Source organism: Delphinapterus leucas, chromosome 16 (assembly GCF_059928025.1).
Source record: "Delphinapterus leucas isolate spDelLeu-1000000601 "Yukka" chromosome 16, BTC_Dleu_Yukka2, whole genome shotgun sequence".
NCBI classification, from domain to species: domain Eukaryota; kingdom Metazoa; phylum Chordata; class Mammalia; order Artiodactyla; family Monodontidae; genus Delphinapterus; species Delphinapterus leucas.
This window is the reverse complement of record NC_143144.1, coordinates 48,523,185-48,542,401: the sequence shown is the minus strand read 5'-3', so window position 1 is coordinate 48,542,401 and position 19,217 is coordinate 48,523,185. Positions and strand designations below refer to the sequence as shown.

The 19,217-nt window shown below is 38.9% G+C and overlaps 1 protein-coding gene across 8 annotated transcripts in view; it reads left to right on the top strand.

The window, feature by feature from the left end:
• The window catches only part of ASAH2 (N-acylsphingosine amidohydrolase 2), a 170,179-nt gene that overhangs the window by 45,276 nt on the left and 105,686 nt on the right, over positions 1-19,217 (top strand). For 6 of the 8 annotated variants that reach the window (XR_016387985.1, XR_016387984.1, XM_089897252.1 and 3 more), the window contains 6 exons: positions 10,024-10,139; positions 11,187-11,281; positions 12,939-12,978; positions 13,773-13,868; positions 16,541-16,636; positions 18,782-18,928. Coding sequence is in view for 6 of the 8 variants with exons in the window: in XM_089897252.1 (XP_089753378.1) it covers positions 10,024-10,139; positions 11,187-11,281; positions 12,939-12,978; positions 13,773-13,868; positions 16,541-16,636; positions 18,782-18,928 (590 nt within the window). In the remaining 2 variants the exon portion in view is untranslated. Of the gene's footprint in view, positions 1-10,023; positions 10,140-11,186; positions 11,282-12,938; positions 12,979-13,772; positions 13,869-15,159; positions 15,979-16,540; positions 16,637-18,781; positions 18,929-19,217 lie in introns of those variants that run through there. The other 2 variants (XM_089897253.1, XM_089897254.1) reach the window with 2 other exon arrangements.

Below are 19,217 nucleotides of genomic sequence, written 5' to 3'. Positions count from 1 at the left end.
TGTGATTTATTACAGGATATTGAATATAGTTCCCTGTGCTATACAGTAGGACCTTGTTGTTTATCCATTCTTTGTATAATAGTTTGCATCTGCTAATCCCAAATTCCCAGTCCATCCCTCCCCCACCCTCCCTCCCCCTTGGCAACCACAAATTTTGTTCTCTATGTCCGTGAGTCTGTTTTTGTTTTGTAGATAAGTTCATTTATGTTATATTATGACTGAATAATATTCCACTGTATGGTTTTACCAGATTTTGTTTATGCATTCCTCAGTTGATGGACATTTGGGTTGTTCCACTTTTGGACTATTAGGAATAATGCTGCTATAAATATTCATGTCCAGGCTTTTGTGTGAGCATATGATTTCATCTCTCCTCTTTGGTATATGCTTAGAAGTAGAATTGCTGGATCATATGGTAACTCTATGTTTAATAATTTGAGGAACTACCAGACTATTTCCAAATTGTTGCACAATTTTACATTCTCATCAGGAGTTCTGAAGGTTCTGATTTTTCTACATCCTCACCAATACTTGTTTTTATCTTCCTTTTTGATTCTAGCTACCCCCTGGGTGTGGAGTGGTATCTCATTATGGCTTTGATTTGCATTTCCCTGAAGATTAGTGTTACTGAAAATCTTTTCATGTTTATTGGCCATTGTGTTTCTTCCTTGGAGAAATGTCTACTCATATATTTTTCTTATTTTTAAATTGGGCTACTTGTCTTCTCATTACTGAGTTGAAAGAGTTCCTTATGGGTCCCATATATGCTCTAGGGATGCCCGCTAGCTGGGCTGCTTGGGTCCTTCTGTTGTGGTGGGCTGACTACTGTGGGTGGTCTCGTAGGCTTGGCTCTACCACCCGCCCCGGGTCTGGTTGGTTGCCAGGCCCTGCCTTGTGCAGAGGCTGCTGGCCACTGCTTGGTGGGGCTGGGTCATGAGGCAGCTGGCTGCAGACCCACAGGTGGCCCCTGGGCTACTGCTAGCTCACTGGTGGGCAGAGCTGGAGTCAAGGAGATCCTGGGCTGGTGTCTTCACACTGGTGGGTGAAGCTAGGTCCTGGGGCTAATGCCAGCCCACTGGCAGGAAGAGCTGAGTCCTGGGGTCTGGCTACAGAGCCCAGGGTCCCAGAGCTGGTGTCAGACTGCTGGTGGGTGAGGCTGGTTCTTGACATGGCTGGCTGCAGAGTCCAGGATGTCCTAAAGCTCGTGTTGGCTTGCTGGTGGGCAGGGTCAGAGCCCAGCTAGTCCCAGAGCTAGTGCTGGTCTGCTGATGGGTGGGCTGGGTCTGCAGGCTGCAGGGGTACCGTTGTCCTGAGGCTGGTGTCCACCTCACTGGTGTGTGTGGCCTGATCCTACATCCTCTGGTGGGCAGGGTTGCGTCCAGGGGTGGCTGTGGGTTCAGGGGGTGTCTTAAGGCACCTTGTCTACTGGTGGGTGGGACTGTGTCCCCACCCAGTTAGTTACTTGGCTTGAAATGTCCTAGTACTGGTGCCTGTGGGTTGGTGGGCATGGGCACAGCTGGGTCCTGGAGCTAATAAGCTAGGGGGAGGATCCAAAATAGTATGTGGTAGAATGAGCTCCTAAAAATGGCTGCCACCAGTGTCTGCGAGCTCCAGTTGACCCCTGTCTCTCTGGGAGACTCTCCAAGATTAGCAGGTAGGTCTAACCCAGGCTCCTTTCAAATTATTGTTTCTGAGCTGGGTCTCGGAACATGTGAGATTTTTGTGTGCATGCTTTATTAGTAGAACCTCCATTTCCCACAGCTCTCTGGGTCTCCCGCAAGTAAGCCCCACTGGCCTTCAAAGCCAAAAGTTCTAGTGGCTCATCTTCCTGGCAGAGGAATGCTGGGCTGGGGACACTGATGTGGGGCTCAATACCTTTACTTCTTGGGGAGATGCTCTGAAATTGTAATTATTTTCCTGTTGGTTTCCCAGAGGGTATGGGTCTTGACTACCTATCTCACTGTGGTTCCTTCTTTATATCTTTAGTTATAGAAGATCTTTTATGGTAGGTTCTGGTCTTTTCCATCAATACGTGGTCTGTAAATAGTTGTTATTTTGGTGTGGCCATGAGAGGAGGTGAGCTCATGGTCTTTCTACTCCACCATTTTGGCTGATCTCCCTACTGTGGGTTGTGTTTCCACCTTCTTCATTGTGTCCTTTTAAGCACAAAAAGTTTTAATTTTGATGAAATCAAAATCGTCTATTTTTGCTTTTGTATCTCATGCTTTTGGTGTCATATCTAAGTATCCTTTGCTAAATTTGATGTCATGAAAACCTACCTCTGTTTTCTTCTAGAAATTTTATGGCTTTAGCTCTTATATTTAGATCTTTGAGCTATTTTGAGTTAGCTTTTATATATGGTGTGAGGTAACAATCCGCGTTCATTCTTTTCCTTGTGGCTATCCAGTTATTACAGCACCATTTGTTGAAAGGCTATTTTTTTAAACCCATTGAATGGGCTTGGCACACTCATTGAAAATCAGTTGACCATAGATTCATGGTCTTATTTCTGGATTCCCAATTCTATTCCGTTGATCTGTGTTTATTTTTTGTGCTAGTATCACCCTTTAAAAAAAGAAAAATCATTCCTTTTTTATAGCTAAGTAGTATTCCATGGTTCGTATCACCCTTTCTTGATTACTATTGCTGTGTAGTAAGTTTTGAAATCAGGATATATGAGCCCTCCTACTTTGTTCTCCTTTTTCAAGATTGTTTTTGCTATTCTGAGTCCTTTGCAATTCTATTTAAATTTTAGAATCAGTTTGTCAACTTCTACAAAGAAATCAGCTGAGATTCTGATGGGAATTGTATTGAATCTGTAGATTAAATTGAGGAGCACTGTAATCTTAACAACTTTAAGTCTTCTAATCCTTGAACATGGATGTTTTCCTATTTATTTAGGGCACGGAGAAAAGGGAGAACTCTCCTATGCTATTAATGTGGTATATCACATTTATTTATTCACATTTTTTGAACCATTCTTGCATTCCAGGAATAAATCCCATTGATCATGGTGCATGATCATTTTAATGTGCTATTGAATTCAGTTTGCTAGTATTTTGCTTGGGATTTTGGCTTCTATATTCATCAGAGATATTGGCCTTTTTTTTTTTTTTTCTCATAGTGCCCTTATATGGCTTTGGTATCAGGGTAATGTTCACATCATAAAGCAAATTTGGGAGTATTCCCTCCTCCTCAATTTTTGAGAAGAGTTTGAGAAGGACTGGCATTAATTCTTCTGTAAATGTTTGGTTGAATTCACCAGTAAAACCATCTGATCCTAGTCTTTTTTTGTTAGGAGGTTTCTGATTACTGATTCAATCTTCTTACTCATTATTAGTCTGCTCAAATTTTTCTATTTATTCATGATTTAGTCTTGTCAGTTTGTATGTTTCTAGGAATCTACCCATTTCTTCTAGGTTATCCAACTTGGTGGTGTATAATTGCTTATAGTCATCCTTTTGTATTTCTGAGGTGTCATTTGTAATGTCTTACCTTTCATTTCTAATTTTTTGAAAATTTTGAGGCTTCTCTCTTTTTTTCCTCAGTTAATCTAACTAAAGGTTTGTCAATTTTGTGTTTTCAAAAACCAGCTCTTCATTTTGTGGGTTTTTTCTATTGTTTTTCTGGTCTCTATCTCATTTATTTCTACTCTGATCTTTGTTATTTCTTCTCCTCTGTTAACTTTGTGCTTAGTTTTTTCTTTTTCTAGTTCCTTGAGGTGTAAAGTTAGGTTGTTTTTTTGAGATCTTTCTTCGTTCTTAATGTAGGGGTTTATCACAATAAACTCCACTCCCAGAGCTTATACAGTAAGTATAAGTTCTCTATACAGTAAGTTTTTGGTATATTGTATTTCCATTTTTGTTTTGTTTGTTTTGAGGTGTTTTGATTTCATTTTGATTTCTTTGACCCATTAGTTGTTCAGGAGTATGTTTTTTAATCTTCACATATCTGTGAATTTTCCAGTTTTCCTGTTACTGATTTCTAGTTTCAGGTCTTTGTGGTCAGAAAAGATAGTTGGTATGATTTCAATCTTCTAAATTTGCTGAGGCTTCTTTTGTGACCCTACGTGATCAATACTGGAGAATGTTTCATGCACACTTGAGAAGAATGTGTTTTCTACTGTTGTTGGGTAGAATGTTCCGTATGTGTCTTTTAGGTCCAGTTGGTCTAAGATATGATTCAAGTCCAATGTTTCCTTGTTGATTTTCTGTGTGGATGATCTAACCACTTTTGAAAGTGGGCCATTGATGTTCCCTACTATTATTATATTGTTATTTATTTCCCAGTGCTTATAAAAGTTATGTTTATATTATACTGTTAGTCTATTAAGTGTGTGATAACATTATGTCTTAAAAATGTACATTCCTTAATAAAAAATACTTTTATTGCTAAAAATGGTAACCATCAGCAGAGTTTTCAAGGAGTCATAATCATAATCTTTTTGCTGGTGGAGGGTCTTGCCTTGATGTTGATGGCTGCTGACTGATCAGGGTGGTGGTCGATGAAGGTTGTGGTGACTGTGGCAATTTCTTAAAATAAGACAATGATGACGTTTTCTGCATTGATTGACTCTTTCACAAGTGATTCCTCTGTAGCATGCAATGCATTTTATAGTACTTTACCCACAATGGAACTTCTTGCAAAATTGGAGTCAGTTCTGTCAAACCCTGCCACAGCTTTATCAACTAAGTTTGCATGGCATTCTAAATCCTTTGTTGCCATTTCAGTGGTCTTCAGAGCATCTTCACCAGAAGATTCCACCTTAAGAAATCACTTTCTTTGCTCATTCATAAGCAGCAACTCCTCATTTGTGAAAGTTATCATCATGAGATTGCAGCAGTTAAGTCACATCTTTAGGCTTCGCTTTTAATTCTAGTTCTCTTGCTGTTCTCACCACCTCTTCAGTTACTTCCTCAACTGAAGTCTTGAACCCCTCAAAGTCATCCATGAGAGCTGAAATAACTTTTTCCAAGCCCTTGTTAATGTTGATATTTTGCCCTCTTTCCATGAACCATGAATGTTCTTAATGGCATCTAGAATGGTGAATCCTTTCCAGGAAGTTTTCCATTGACTTTTCCAAGATCCATCAGAGGAATCACTGTCCATGGCAGCTATAGCCTTATGAAGTGTATTTCTTAAATAATAAGACTTGAAAGTCAAAAGTACTCCTTGATCCACAGGCTTCAGAACGGGTATTGTGTTAGCAAGCATGAAAACAACATTAATCTTGTACATCTTCTTCAGAGCTCTTGGGTGACTTGTGCATCGTCAGTGAGCAGTAATATTTTGTTTGTTTGTTTTGTTTTGTTTTTTTGCGGTACGCGGGCCTCTCACTGTTGTGGCCTCTCCTGTTGTGGAGGACAGGCTCCAGACGCGCAGGCTCAGCAGCCATGGCTCACGGGCCCTGCCACTCCGCAGCATGTGGGATCTTCCCGGACCGGGGCACGAACCCGTATCTCCTGCATCGGCAGGCGGACTCTCAACCACTGCACCTACCAGGGAAGCCCAAGCACTAATATTTTGAAAGGAATCTTTTCCTGAGCAGTAGATCTCAACAGTGGTGTTTAAATATTTAGTAAACCATCTTGTCAACAGACATGCTGTCATATAGGCTTTGTTGTTCCATTTATAGAGCACAGGCAGAGTAGATTTAGCACAATTCTTAAGAGCCCTAGGATTTTCAGAATGGTAAATGAGCATTGGTTTCAGCTTAAAGTGACCAGCTATGTTTATCCCTAACAAGAGAGTCAGCCTGACATTGACTTCTCCTCTCTAGCTAAGAAAGTCCAAGATGGCATCTTATTCCAAAAGAAGATTGTCTTGCCTACGTTGAAAATCTGTTTTTTAGTGTAACCACCTTCATTCATTATCTTGGCTTATTCTTCTGGCTAACTTTCCTCAGCTTTTACATTAGCACTTGCTGCTTCACCTTGAACCTTTATGTTATGGAGATGGCTTCTTTCCCTAAAGCTCATAAACCAACCTCTGCTACGTTCAGAGTTTTCTTTTGCAGCTTCCTCACCTCTCTCAGCCTTCATAGAATTGAAGAAATTTAGGGCCTTGCCCTGAATTAGGCTTTGGCATAAGGGAATGTTGTGGCTGGTTTGCTCTTCTATCCAGACAATTAAAACATTCTCCATATCAGTAATAAGGCTGTTTCACTTTCTTATTTGTGTGTTTGCTGGAATAGCACTTTTAATTTCCTTCAAGAACTTTCCTTTGCATTCACAATTTGGCTGACTATTTGGTGCAAGAGATCTAGCTTTTGTCATATCACGGCTTTCAACGTGTCTTCCTCACTAAGCTTAATCATTTCTAGCTTTTTTTTTTTTTTTTTTTTTTTTTTTTTTTTTTTTGCGGTACGCGGGCCTCTCACCGTTGTGGCCTCTCACCGTTGTGGCCTCTCCCATTGCGGAGCACAGGCTCCGGACGCGCAGGCTCAGCGGCCATGGCTCACGGGCCCAGCCGTCCCGCGGCATGTGGGATCTTCCCGGACCGGGGCACGAACCCGCGTCCCCTGCATCGGAAGGTGGACTCGCAACCACTGCGCCACCAGGGAAGCCCCATTTCTAGCTTTTGATTTAAAATGAGAGATGTGCGACTCTTCCTTCCACTTGAATACACAGAGGCCATTGTAGGGTTATTAATTGGCCTAATTTCAATATTGTGGTGTCTCAGGGAATAGGGAGGCCTAAGGAGAGGAAGAGAGATGGAGGGACAGCCAGTCAGTGGAGCAGTCAGAACGCATACCTTTATCAATTAAGTTTTCTGTCTTAGATGGATGTGGTTTGTAGTGCTGCCAAACTATTACAGTAGTAACATCAAAGATCACTGATCAGAGATCACCGTAAGAAATATAACAATAATGAAAAAGTTTGAAATCTAGTGAGGATTACTAAAATGTGATGCAACGTCATGAAGTTAGCAATTGCTGTTGGAAAAATGGCACTGATCAACTTGCTCAATGCAGGGTTACCACAAACCCTCAATTTGTAAACAAAGTCCCAAACAAACAAACAGAAAAACACAATATCAGCAAAGTGCAAGAAAATGAGGTATACCTGTTCTTTCATATCTTTTATGGGCTATTAGCATCCTTGCATTTCAGCTTGAAGAACTCCCTTTGGCATTTTGTGTCTCATAATTCATGTAGGCTTTCTTCATTCTTTTTCATTTTTTTTTTACTTTAATTGAATAGTTCCTAATGACTTGTTTTGAGCTCACAGATTATTTCTTCTGCTTGATCAAATCTGCTGTTGATGCTCTCTACTGCATTGTTCATTTCATTCATTGCATTCTTTAGCTCCAGAATTTGTTTGGCTCTTTTTTATGGTTCTGCCTTTCTGTTGAACTCTCATTTTGTTCATCATTATTTTCTTGATTTTGTTAAGTTGTATATATTTGTTCTCTTGTAGCTTGCTGAACTTCTTTGACACAATTATTTTGAGTTCTTCTTTGACAATTTCTAGATCTCCAATTCTTCGGGTTAGTTATTGGAAAATTATTGTATTCCTTTTGTGATGTCATGTTTCCTTGATTTTTGTTGTCCCTCGTAGAATTGCATTTGTCTGTGCATTTGATGGATCAGTCACCTCTTCCAGACTTTACAGAATGGTTTTGGTGGGGAAAGGCCTTCACCTTTGGGTGGCTGCAGAGACATTGACTGGGTGACTGTGGTTGTTCCAGCTCCAGGGCAGCCCAAGTGGCATAGTCTCCATGCAGCTCTGTCAGCTGAGGTCATCATTGGTGAAGATTGCATGCGTCCTCAAAGGCCAGTACTAAGGGTATCTGCAGCTGCTGTGAGCGCTGTTGTGATCTTCAGTGGTGAAGTCTGCTGGGGACATCCTGACATCCTTTTCTCCCTTGGAGGATGTCATGGCCAAGGGCATCACTTTGGGTGCTATGTTTGGCTTCAGGTACATTCACAGTGGTGGTGGCACTGATGTCTGATATGTCACGTTCATGGAACAGTGACATACCTGAGATCTGGAGCTTGGGTGCTTGTGGAGCAACCATGCCTCCAGGGTCCAGGGCATTGGCTTACCAACAGCTCTGTGCCTGAGGTATGGGCACATGTGGAGCAGCCATGGAGCTGGGGACTAGAACACGTGCATTTGCAGAGGAAAGTGGTTCTGGGGTTCAGGTCCACTTGCAGTGGCTCCAGTGCCTGAGTTACAGGTACTTGCAGGGCAGCTGCAGGTCTGGGGTTTGGAGCCCAGGAAAACACAACGTGGTCACAAAGTTGGGGTCTGAAACATGGGCGTACACAGAACACCCATGGCTCTGGGGTCAGGGTCATGTATGGGTTTGGGGGTGGGGAACTGACAGCGCTGACTCCAGGGCAGTGGAACGGAAGCTTCTCATTAGGGAGGTACAGCATCACGTCTCTCTTCAGTGATCCATGGTAATCCATCATTGGTTACCTCAGTCATACAAGCTGCTGTTGTCTCTGTGGAGCAGTCTTCTGGGGTTTGCACTGACAAACAGGGTTCTCTTTCATGAAAGCTGTAGAGAGCCTGTTGCAGAGGCTGTTCAGGTTCTCAGTGGCAAGGGTTTCCAGGGTCTTCCACAGAGCAGGCCACTGCAGCAAATGATGGCACTTGTTATGTGGCTGGTACCGATATCTTCTGCCCTTCTTCGTTCTTAGCCATCTTGAGATGTCTCAGATAAGCCAACCTTCCCAGTGATCCTTTTCATGTGGTTATTCTGTGTTTTGCTCCACTGTGTTGCTGTAGGTTTTTAATTGGACTCTTGAGCCCTCCCAGAGCAATTTTCTTTTGTGGATAGCTAATTACTGTATTCTGTGGGGGGATGAAAGCTGATATCTTCTACTTTGGTATCTTGCTGAGGTTATCTCCTTTCTTTATAAGGGCATTTAAAGCTATCAATTTCCCTACGGAAACTGCTTTCACTGCATTCTATAAGTTTTGATATACTGTGTCTTCATTTGCATTCATCCGAAACTGTTTTTATATTTTCTTTTGATTTCTTTTTTGACCATCAGCTATTCATAATCATGTTGCTCAATTTCCACATATTTGTGAGTTTATCAAATTTTCTTCTGTTATTTATTTCTAATTTCATTACATTGTGGTTGAAAACATACTTTGTATTATTTATACTTTAAAACATTTATTGAGGTTTGTTTTATCGCCAGCATATGGTCTATTTTAGATAATGTTCCATATGCACTTGAGAAGAATATATATTATGCTGTTGTTGGATGGAGTCCTTTGTTAGTATCTGTTAGGTCTAGTTGGCTTCTAGTGCTGTTCAAATTTTATACTTCCCTATTGGTCTTCTCACTTGTTGTTCCATCTGTTATTGAAAGTGAATTATTGAAGTTCCAACTATTATTGTTGATTGTTTCTCCCTTCATTTCTGTCAGTTTTGTTTCATGTATTTTTGTACTCTGTTATTAGGTTCATATATGTTCATAGTTGTTATATTTTCCTAATGGATTATAGATTCTATGTTCTTAGGTTTTGTAGTTAACATAGCTTTTCCCCAGATTATGGATGTTACGCTTGATGGTTGTTTTTATTGCTCGTGTGTGTGTGTGTGTGTGTGTGTGTGTGTGTGTGTGTGTACATAATTAAGTGGAGATTCAAGAGTGGGTCTTTAGAGACCACAAGTCAAACAACTGGTACTTCACGTTGGAGGTGTTTTTTTTATAGTTTTCAAAATAAGAAAAAGGTGATTCAGTTCATAGACCTACATTTAATTATATCATATTTTTATTTGCAAAATGGTTGAGAAAGAGCAATAAAAAAGATTAAGGTTGTGGAACATATATATTCTTTTATTCTATCAACCACACTGAGGTCTAATTAAACAATGGCTCCTGCTTTAGGATGTACAGGAAATCTTGCCTCTTCTATTATGCAACTGTTTGGAATCATTGAACAAAAACCTCGATAAAATCTCTCAAAGTCCTAAAAGCATTGTTGTACAACATTTGTCAAAATGATGATATTTTTCAGAGGGTTGGAATCATATTAATCATAACATTCCTAATAGGGACAACAGTAGGGGATCCACTTTGGGACAGTATTCGGGATCAGGCCCTGGGCAAGCCATCTGAAGAAATCAAAGAATGCCAAAAACCAAAGCCAATCCTTCTTCATACTGGAGAGGTAATACATTTTGATTATCATGGTGAAATTAGTATATCGTTAATTTTACATTTATGAATTATCAGATATGAATAGTAGCTCTGTGTTGAATAGTAGATCTGTGTGTTATTCAGATGTTCCCATATCAAGTTTTTAATATTAAAAAATATGGATGCTATAAGTGTAACTCTAAGAAATAAGGGTTATGATTATTAAATACACTGACTTAGAGTTTTACATCTATAGTAAATAAATGAAGCAATTAGAACAGTGGAAAAGGAAGAATAAGATTAACATTTTTCTTATTCAGGATTTGTTTATGTTGACTCCAGGATAGGAGTGAACACAGAATTCTTTGCAGAGAAAAACATCTCAGGTTATTTTCTCACAACTCGGGCAACATTATTAAGTAAAGCAATATTCTTTAAATACTCTTTGGAACATGGATTTTCATATTCATACAGTGTTCATATTATCATGGATTTTTGATGTAGAAAAAATTTTTAAATAGAGTTTTTTTCTAATATTGAATTAAAATTCTCCAGGAAGAAGAAAGAGAGGAAACAAGGGAATAGAGGGAAAGATTTTACTAATCTGAATATGGTAAAGGATAGATTCTCTTGGAGAAAACCTAAAAAGTAAGGCAAGACTTGGTAACTGAAGATTTAAAGTAAAAAGAAATCATTAACTTAAGCTATTCCAAATGATGGTAATTTCTTATTCATCTTGTATAAGGATAGTCACCATGGTAATATAGGAGAACACTTGGTTATCTATTACACATTGTGATTCCACAATGACAAATCCACTAGAAACTTCATTGATGAGAAACTAAGTCCAGGTTAATGGGACATTGGTATATAATATTTACATCTTATTACTATTGAATAGATAGAATATTTAATACTACATGAATTAGAAAAGAAATATGATATTAGGATAAGACACCCCAAAACAGCTGGAAACATTTAAAATCCTTTAATAAAGGAACTTCTATGAGCAGCGTCAGTCTCTTGACGATAGAAAGAATAATATTCTTAACACAGTTTTCATGCTTTTGGTTCTTAGCTGTCAAAACCTCATCCCTGGCACCCAGATATAGTTGATGTTCAGATTATTACTCTTGGGTTCTTGGCCATCACTGCCATCCCTGGGGAGTTTACGTAAGTTCCTGTTTTTCTTCTTGCAGTTACACACGTAACTGTTGTGGATGTGTTTCTGTTGGGATCACTTCTTATCATGGGCAGATAATTCTGTACTGACTCCTTTGTATCCTACTGTGCTATGTTTGGCGACGGTGACAAATATTCCCACCCTCTTTTGGTGGGGCCTCTGAAGAATAAATCTCTCTCTGCCTGTTACTAGTGGGTAACTTGAAGTAAACAGAAAAATTTGAAAAGTTATCATTCCAATAAAATTATGCAGTGATTTATTATGTCAATAGAAAGACTTTAAATAATATTAAAACATAGGGCCGTGAAACAATCAATTTAGGTATTAGAAGCATGGAAACATATTTTAAATCCGCTCCTTATACCATATTTCCTGTCTTAGTAAGTAGTAATTTTTTATCTTTTCATTGCTCAGGCCCTAAATCTTAGAGTCATCCCTGAATTCTCTCTTTTTCAATTTTCCCTGCTTTCAATCCTTCAGCAAATTCTGTATGTTCTATTCAACAGTTTCCATCATTCTTCCCCTCCCCACCCCCCAGCCCCAACCTGGGTCTAAGCCACCATTATCTCTCCCGTGGATTTTACTGCAATAACCTCCTGTCTCACCTTCTTGCTTCTCCCTCACTCCTCTATAGTCTTTCCTCAACATTATAGCCAGAGTATTCCCTGTAAAGCATAAGTCAAATCATGTCACTACTCAAAACCTTTCAATGGCTTCTAACTCTCCAGAGAAATTCTCCAACGCTTATAATATCCGACCGGGCCCTATGTGATCCTCTCTTCAGCAAGCTCTCTGATCTGATTTCATACCACTCCCCCTTGATCACCCCTGCTGCAGCCACCTTGGCTTCAGTGCCATTCCCAGACTACCAAGCACACTTCTATTTTAGGGCTTTCAAATTTACAGTTCCTTCCGCCTGAAACACTTACCCTCCGTTTATCCCCATGGCCAAGTCTTTTATTCCTTCAATTCTCTGCTCAAAACTCTAACAGAGATGCCAGTCTTGCTTACATGATATAACATTGTCTTTACCCCCCCACCACTCCTACCACCACCACATCACTACAGCATCAGCACGAACACCACCATCCCCACAATGACCACCACCATTCTCTTTCATCCTTATCCTGCTTTATACTCTCCATAGCACTTATTGTCATCTCACTTTTTTATTTGCTTGTTGACCATCTTCCCTCCCTAGAATGTCAGCTCCATACTGTTGAATCCTTAGCAGTTTGAAGTGGGTCTGGTATGTGGTAGGTGTCCAATATTTTACTGAAGGATTAAATGAATGAATGAAATAGTAAGTTCTTTGTAGGCAGGAACAGTACACTCTCTACTTGCCTCAGCTGTTATTAAATAGAATGCAACCTATTGTTGACTCAGTGAATGGAAAGTGATTGGGATCTTTTGCCAGTGATATTCATTGATTCTGTTTTCCTCCTTCAAGTTGTCTGTTTTCACTTTAGGATTTGTTTTGAAGATAGGGCAGTGAGGAAAAAAGCTCAACTTTAACTTGCATTGTTTCTATACACTTTACTATTGTTAGCCAGGCTAACATTTTGGCCTTCACTACAAGTCTTTCTGTGTACCTTGTGTACATTCTGAATAGGAAAACACTCTGATAATTCTGTTTTCTTGACTCAGGACCATGTCTGGACGAAGACTTCGGGAGGCAGTTCAAGAGGTAAATTAAAAATGAAATAAAATATCCATATGCATTTTTATTTGGAAAAGAGAAAAGAATTCCCTGTCCCTGTGATCTGGCACCTTTTAAATTATTCTTTGCGAAGATGACGACAGTTTTACACATCTTGAAAATAACGGCTGGAGGTGAAAATGAAATATTAATGGCATAAGAACAAACTTAAAAAATATAAGAGAACTATAGTAAGATTAAAATATTTCATTTGTATTTATGTACGAATAATTTAAAAATTGATAATGGTTTTATGGATTCAGTAGTAAATGACCCCAAGTACATTAGTATCTTATAGTCCTGTGTAAATAAAAATCTAACACATGTTAAAAATGCTGTATTTTATTTATATTTGTGATTTTCTTTACATTCAGAAAGTATTGTAAATGGTTCTAAGATGACATAATCAACAAATGTTTTATTATTTGGAGCTGGAGATAACTCCTGTGGTTAGCTAATATGTTCCCATTATACTTTTTTGGAAATTGATAAAATATCTGTATTTTGGTAATAAGAAGATTCTGCATCTGCAAATGCAATCGTTAAGATGTTTGGAGATCCATTGACTTGCCCAACTATAGTGCAGAGTTATGGCTTTAAGTTTTCCTAAGGGATCCTTCGATACTCCTGTACTCCTAGGCAGTTTTGATCATTAGGAAAAATATTAAGATAGTTATCGTACACTAATGATTCATATTTATAATTGTATGTTAAGTATAAGTAGGATGATAATACACTATAAGATGAAGAGTAATTTTATTGCACTCTCCCTTTCCCCCTAGGAATTTGCAACTTATGGGATGCTGAATATGACTGTTGTTATTTCGGGTCTATGCAATGTATATACACACTACATTACCACCTATGAAGAATACCAGGTAAAATTAAAAGTTCTCATCATTTAAATGAATTATACCCTGGTCAAGACTATTGCGTCAAATGCAGAATTTCTTTGTGGACTTCCTCAATCGTGTTTTTGAGAGGTGATTTTGTTTTAGGGCTGGTAAGAGAATGATAAGCCAGGGGTTGTATTTGGGAGTTCTAGGTTGACCATTTCCAAGTTCAGGTCAAAATTCTAGTCTCACTGACTTCCACTTTCCCTGAAATAAATTACTCTGTCAGGGGCACTGATAATAAGCCTGGGTTATGGCATACAACATTCCTAACTCTATCCTTAATACTTCTGGTGCCTTAAACTTCTGTAGAACCTGGGAAAAACTCCCATTGATAGCTTCTGTTTATTGAGTGCAATGCCTAAGCACCTTGCAAATGTGATCTTACATAATCCTCACAATTAGCCCTGACTGAAGTAGGGTATTATTATATCCATGATACAGATTAAGAAACAGAGCCTCAAAAAAATTAGGGAGGCTGCTGCCTGGTAATGCGTTTTTGTTTACAAATAGTACAGAAAGTAGCCCAAGTACTTTTAAACAACAGTAGTTAAAAACGTGAAAACGGTGTAGAGTTCCACAATTAATGGTTTCTAATACATCTGCAGGTATAACTTGGCAATCCATACTGTGGCACACAGGCTACCCCTTGACAAATACTCAGTAATTCCAGCAGTAGAGTCTGCCCTGCTGCCCTCTGTTGACTTTACTGAAGGTCCCTGCCTTCTAGGAAATCCTGTTGAATAAAGGTTCTTAACTGGGGTAAACTTAGATGTGAATAAGTTTTCACGTATCCACTTTTTCATTTATCTGTAACTGTCTTTTAGCATCTCTTTCAATTATGAATGTAGGCAACAAATGACAGAATATTAGCTGTACCTCTGACTTTTGTCACCAATAGGAGCCATGAATATTTTTCATATCACAAATAGTTACTGCACATCTGGAAATACCTTTTACTCTCATTGCTATTTTAAAATCACAGTAGTTATTAGATCTGCTACTAGATCTTGTTATTCAGTAGCATCATACAGAAGCACAAACATTACTCTATTGCAAAATTGGTTTTTTATTGTTTGATTTCAGTTGAATGGGTTTCCTTTGTCAATCCATGTATTGTATTTTATGTGTTTAGAAATGTTGCTCTGAAAGGGGTCCATAGGCCTCAACCGACTGCCAAAGTAGTCCAAGGCGCAAGTAAAGTTAGGAACCCCTACTAGCTTGTCTCCTGGTGAGGGACATGAAAAGATTAGTATTAATTAATTAACGTATTCAGTCAACAGATGCGTTTTGTGAGAGATACTGTGCTAGCCACTCTCTGGGCATAGCGATGCCTTGCCCTCAAGACCGCTGGAATTTATGGGCCAGTAAAGGACATGGGAGAAAGCAGGTGATTACACTTCCGTGAAAGGGACGCGCAGGGTGCTGTGAAAACGAAGAGAAAGCGCACCAGTTTAGACTGGGTATTCGAAGTTGGGGACTGGCAGATTTTCACGAAGATGTAGAATTTGTCCAAGTAATTGAGAATGAGTAAGGACTAATTAAGCAAATGAAAGTTAGGGAGGGTGTTCCATATTGAGGGAGCTACATACACAAAGGTCCAGACTCAGTATATTTAAGGGGCCATCATTAGTTGAGGACCATGGAATTAGCATGATGACGGTAGTGAGACAGGGGCTAGAGTGGGAGGCAAGGGTTAGATCGATGGAGAGTCTTTTATGCTGTGCCTCAGAGCTTTGATTCAATAAGGAAGATTTTGGGGAACTGCAGTAGAATTTAGAGGAAAGAATGCTCTGTTGAAATCTGTAATTTAGAAAGCTCACTAGGCTGGCAGTGTAGGAAATGAATTGGAAGGACAAGTGTAGAGGCAGAGAACTGATTAAGAAGCTGTAGTTATGATCTGGGTGAGAGCTAAGGGTTTGACCAAGGTAAAGCAGTAAAGAAAGAGGAAAATGAAAAAATTCAAGAGATGTTAAGTAATGATGACTTGGAGACTTATAGGATATAGGATGAAGGAGAGAGAGGGGTCTGAGCTGACTGCAAGATGATCCTGGCACGGGAGACTGGAAGGATGGCCTTCACTGAGATGAAGAATGTTGCAGGGAAAGCTGATATATTTGGAGTGGTGAGTTCCAGGTTAGATTTGATGAATTGAAGGTTTCTGTGGAACAACCAAAGCCTTGGCGCTCAAGTAAAAGGAGTTGTATTTGGTTCCATTTTATAGCTCTATGATGGGTTAAATGTCCTTCTCCAGATAGTTCCATCACCCCCCAGTTTATCCAGGAGTTACTAAGACTCTTATTTTTCCTCATTTTTTTCTCCTGCTGTACTCTTTGGGGGAAAACATTTATATTACAAGTACTTAAGATAGACATAAACTCAGGAGCTATTACTCTCTTTCAGGTTAACTGGACTGTTGGTCCAAATGGCATAAGCCAGGAGAATTCTTCACTGCCTTGAACAAGTAGTTGTTGGGAGCCATTTACTTTTGCTGGTAAATGGAAATGCCCACTCTCCTTTGTCATAAGTAGTCTTGAATTATGTCAGTTTGGATTATGCAAGATGTGCAGTCATCACCCCTCACTAAAATGCAACACCTCTGTAAATGGATTGAAATATGCAGAATGGTATAAGACTCTGTTCTGCCTCTCCTGCAGGCTCAGCGGTATGAGGCAGCATCCACAATTTATGGACCACATACTCTGTCTGCTTACATCCAGCTTTTCAGAGTCCTTGCTAAGGCCATTGCTACGGTAATCAAAAATTGTATGTTTGTGTGTCTCAGGGGTGGGGAGATGCAGAGGGAAGCAAAAAAGACCTTAGCTTTGAGTGTTCAGTTTCTTTGAAAATCTTTATATTTAAAAATATTGTAGCTGTGAGGTATCTCTAAGAAGTGAAACTGGTAAAATAAATTCAGAGTCAGTTAACATCTTTTGGTAGTGACCACTTTTTTCATACCTATTATCCTCCCAGTCACCTTGTGAAGTATGGAGGTATTTTTCCCCATTTTTCAGATGAGCAAATAGGTTCAGAGATGAGAAGTGATCAAGCTTACTATAACTGTGCGTTGAACCAGTGCTCTCTAATCTTGGTCACTTTCTCTCCAGTTGCTTCCTGAATTGAGTGGTTTATCAGTTCTGAGATGCCCATTTTCCATATTATAACATCTCTGAAATTGGGATGTATTGGGTTGGCCAAAAAGTTCATTCGGTTAATGAATACATTGTTTGATAAAGTTCTTGGTGAAAATGAAAAATGTCTTTTACTTTTACCTAAAACTGAAGAAACTTTTTGGCCAACTCAATATCTTCCAATCAAAGGAATCTTACAATTATAGTTAGTAGCATGTTTTCACTTTCTTGGTGGTTCAAAAGTAATAATAGTTATTATAATCAATAGAGGCTTAGATGTGATAAAGTGCAACAGTGTCTTGGAATGTACACATACATTGTATCTACCTAAAATCTGTACACCTAAATAAGTTTACTTAAAGGAACTCAACTTGTGTAAATCTTCCCTCTGGAATATAGTTTATGCATGAAGCTTCACTCTGGTGTCAAAAGATTAGTCAATAAGCAGGATAAGGACTTTAATGTGATAAATGGACCCTTGTACAATACCACATAAGCCCCAATAAAGGCTGTGATGCAATGATGGCATAGCAAAGACAATAAAGCCCTTTCACAGAAAGAGCTTGGATATATTAAATTGAAACAAAACTGCTGTTTCTGTAGGTCAAAATAGTGAAATATGGGCAATTTCATATGTCTCCATCTAATTAGTTGTTGACTGTGTGTTTGAAGTTTCAGTACAAGGTATTTACTTCGGATATATTTTAATTATCAGGTTATTGTTTTATCATAATATTCTTTTCAATTTTAGGTCTGATACTTTTTTTAAAAACAGAACTATTTTTAGTTTTCATCATAAAAGTAACTATTTGTAGAATATTCAGATTATACAGAAAAGTATAAACCTCTAACCCATCTCTAGAGATAACCACTGTTTAACTTTCATGCAATTACAGGTTTATAGCTCTTCCCATGGAAGTAGAGTCATCAAATTTTATAGTGATATTTAGGAAGAAAAGTGTGATTCATTTTGTGGAAATTTGTTTCAGAATTTTACAGTTACGTGTCTAAGAATATCTATGTGATCTTGAAAAAAAAACCCACTGAGTATCTGCAAGCCTATCTTCCCATTTGCAAAATGAGAATGATAATGAGTAGGTTATGTGGCTGCTGTCAAGATTAAACATATAAAGCAAGGATTAAAGTACACCAAGTCCATATGAGGACTATTTAAAATTTGAGATTAGAATTTTGGTGACACTATTAAAGGTGGCAAATTTTGTGGAAAGTATAGATTAAACCAGTCATGATACAGGCTGATCTTAACTTTTAAATTAAAAATATATTTATTATATTCTTTAATGAGCACAGAGAAGGATTTAGGAAAAAACTTGGTAGTGACTTTGGATAAGAGAGACTCAACACTTTTGAAACCTTAAAAGAATAATTACAGTGTCATGTTACAGAGGCTTATCATGTGTTTCTGTTCAGAGTCATACAGTTAAAGAATGGCTGTCCCAGAATCTAAACTCGTGGAGCATGATTCCTAGCTTACACTCTAGATTATACTGCCTAGGGGAGTGAAAGTGTTACCTGTGACTAACACTTTCTTCTAGTCACAAAAGTTAAAATTATGGACATCTAGCCTCCTATTTCAGCAGAGTTCCCCTCGCATTTTGTTACAGTTGTTAGCTCTTGGGAAGAGGGAGAGGGAGTGGGAAAGTGAGTGTGTATGTGTTTGCTTTAATGAAGGCATTTTTGGGGATCTGGGGGGAAGGGTCTTGACTCTACATTGTATGCTTCTTAAGCAAATGCTCTCTGTTCTAGGATACAGTAGCCAATCTGAGCAGCGGTCCAGAGCCTCCATTTTTCAAAGGCCTGATGGCCCCATTAATCCCTAATACTGTGGATAGAGCGCCTGTAGGCACAACTTTTGGGGATGTCCTGCAGCCAGCCAACCCTAAATACAGAGTGGTAAGACTCGCAGAGAGGTCTTGGGATCCTTCAGAAGACTGTGTGGGGATGGGGGGAAAGATGTTGCTTAATGTCACCACCTGCCTCGAATCATGCCTCGGACCAGCTGTTAGCAATAATTTAGAAAATTGTTCTTATCTCTGCAGAGGCTCTGAAAACATGAAAATGGGGAAGTATTTATTTTTCAGTTGGTAATTGTGGAAAATTTAATTTCTAAAATTCAAATTATTCCTTTTCTTTTTAAAGGGATAGTCCTGGAACCATTCATTGTAGCATAGAAAAGTTGTCT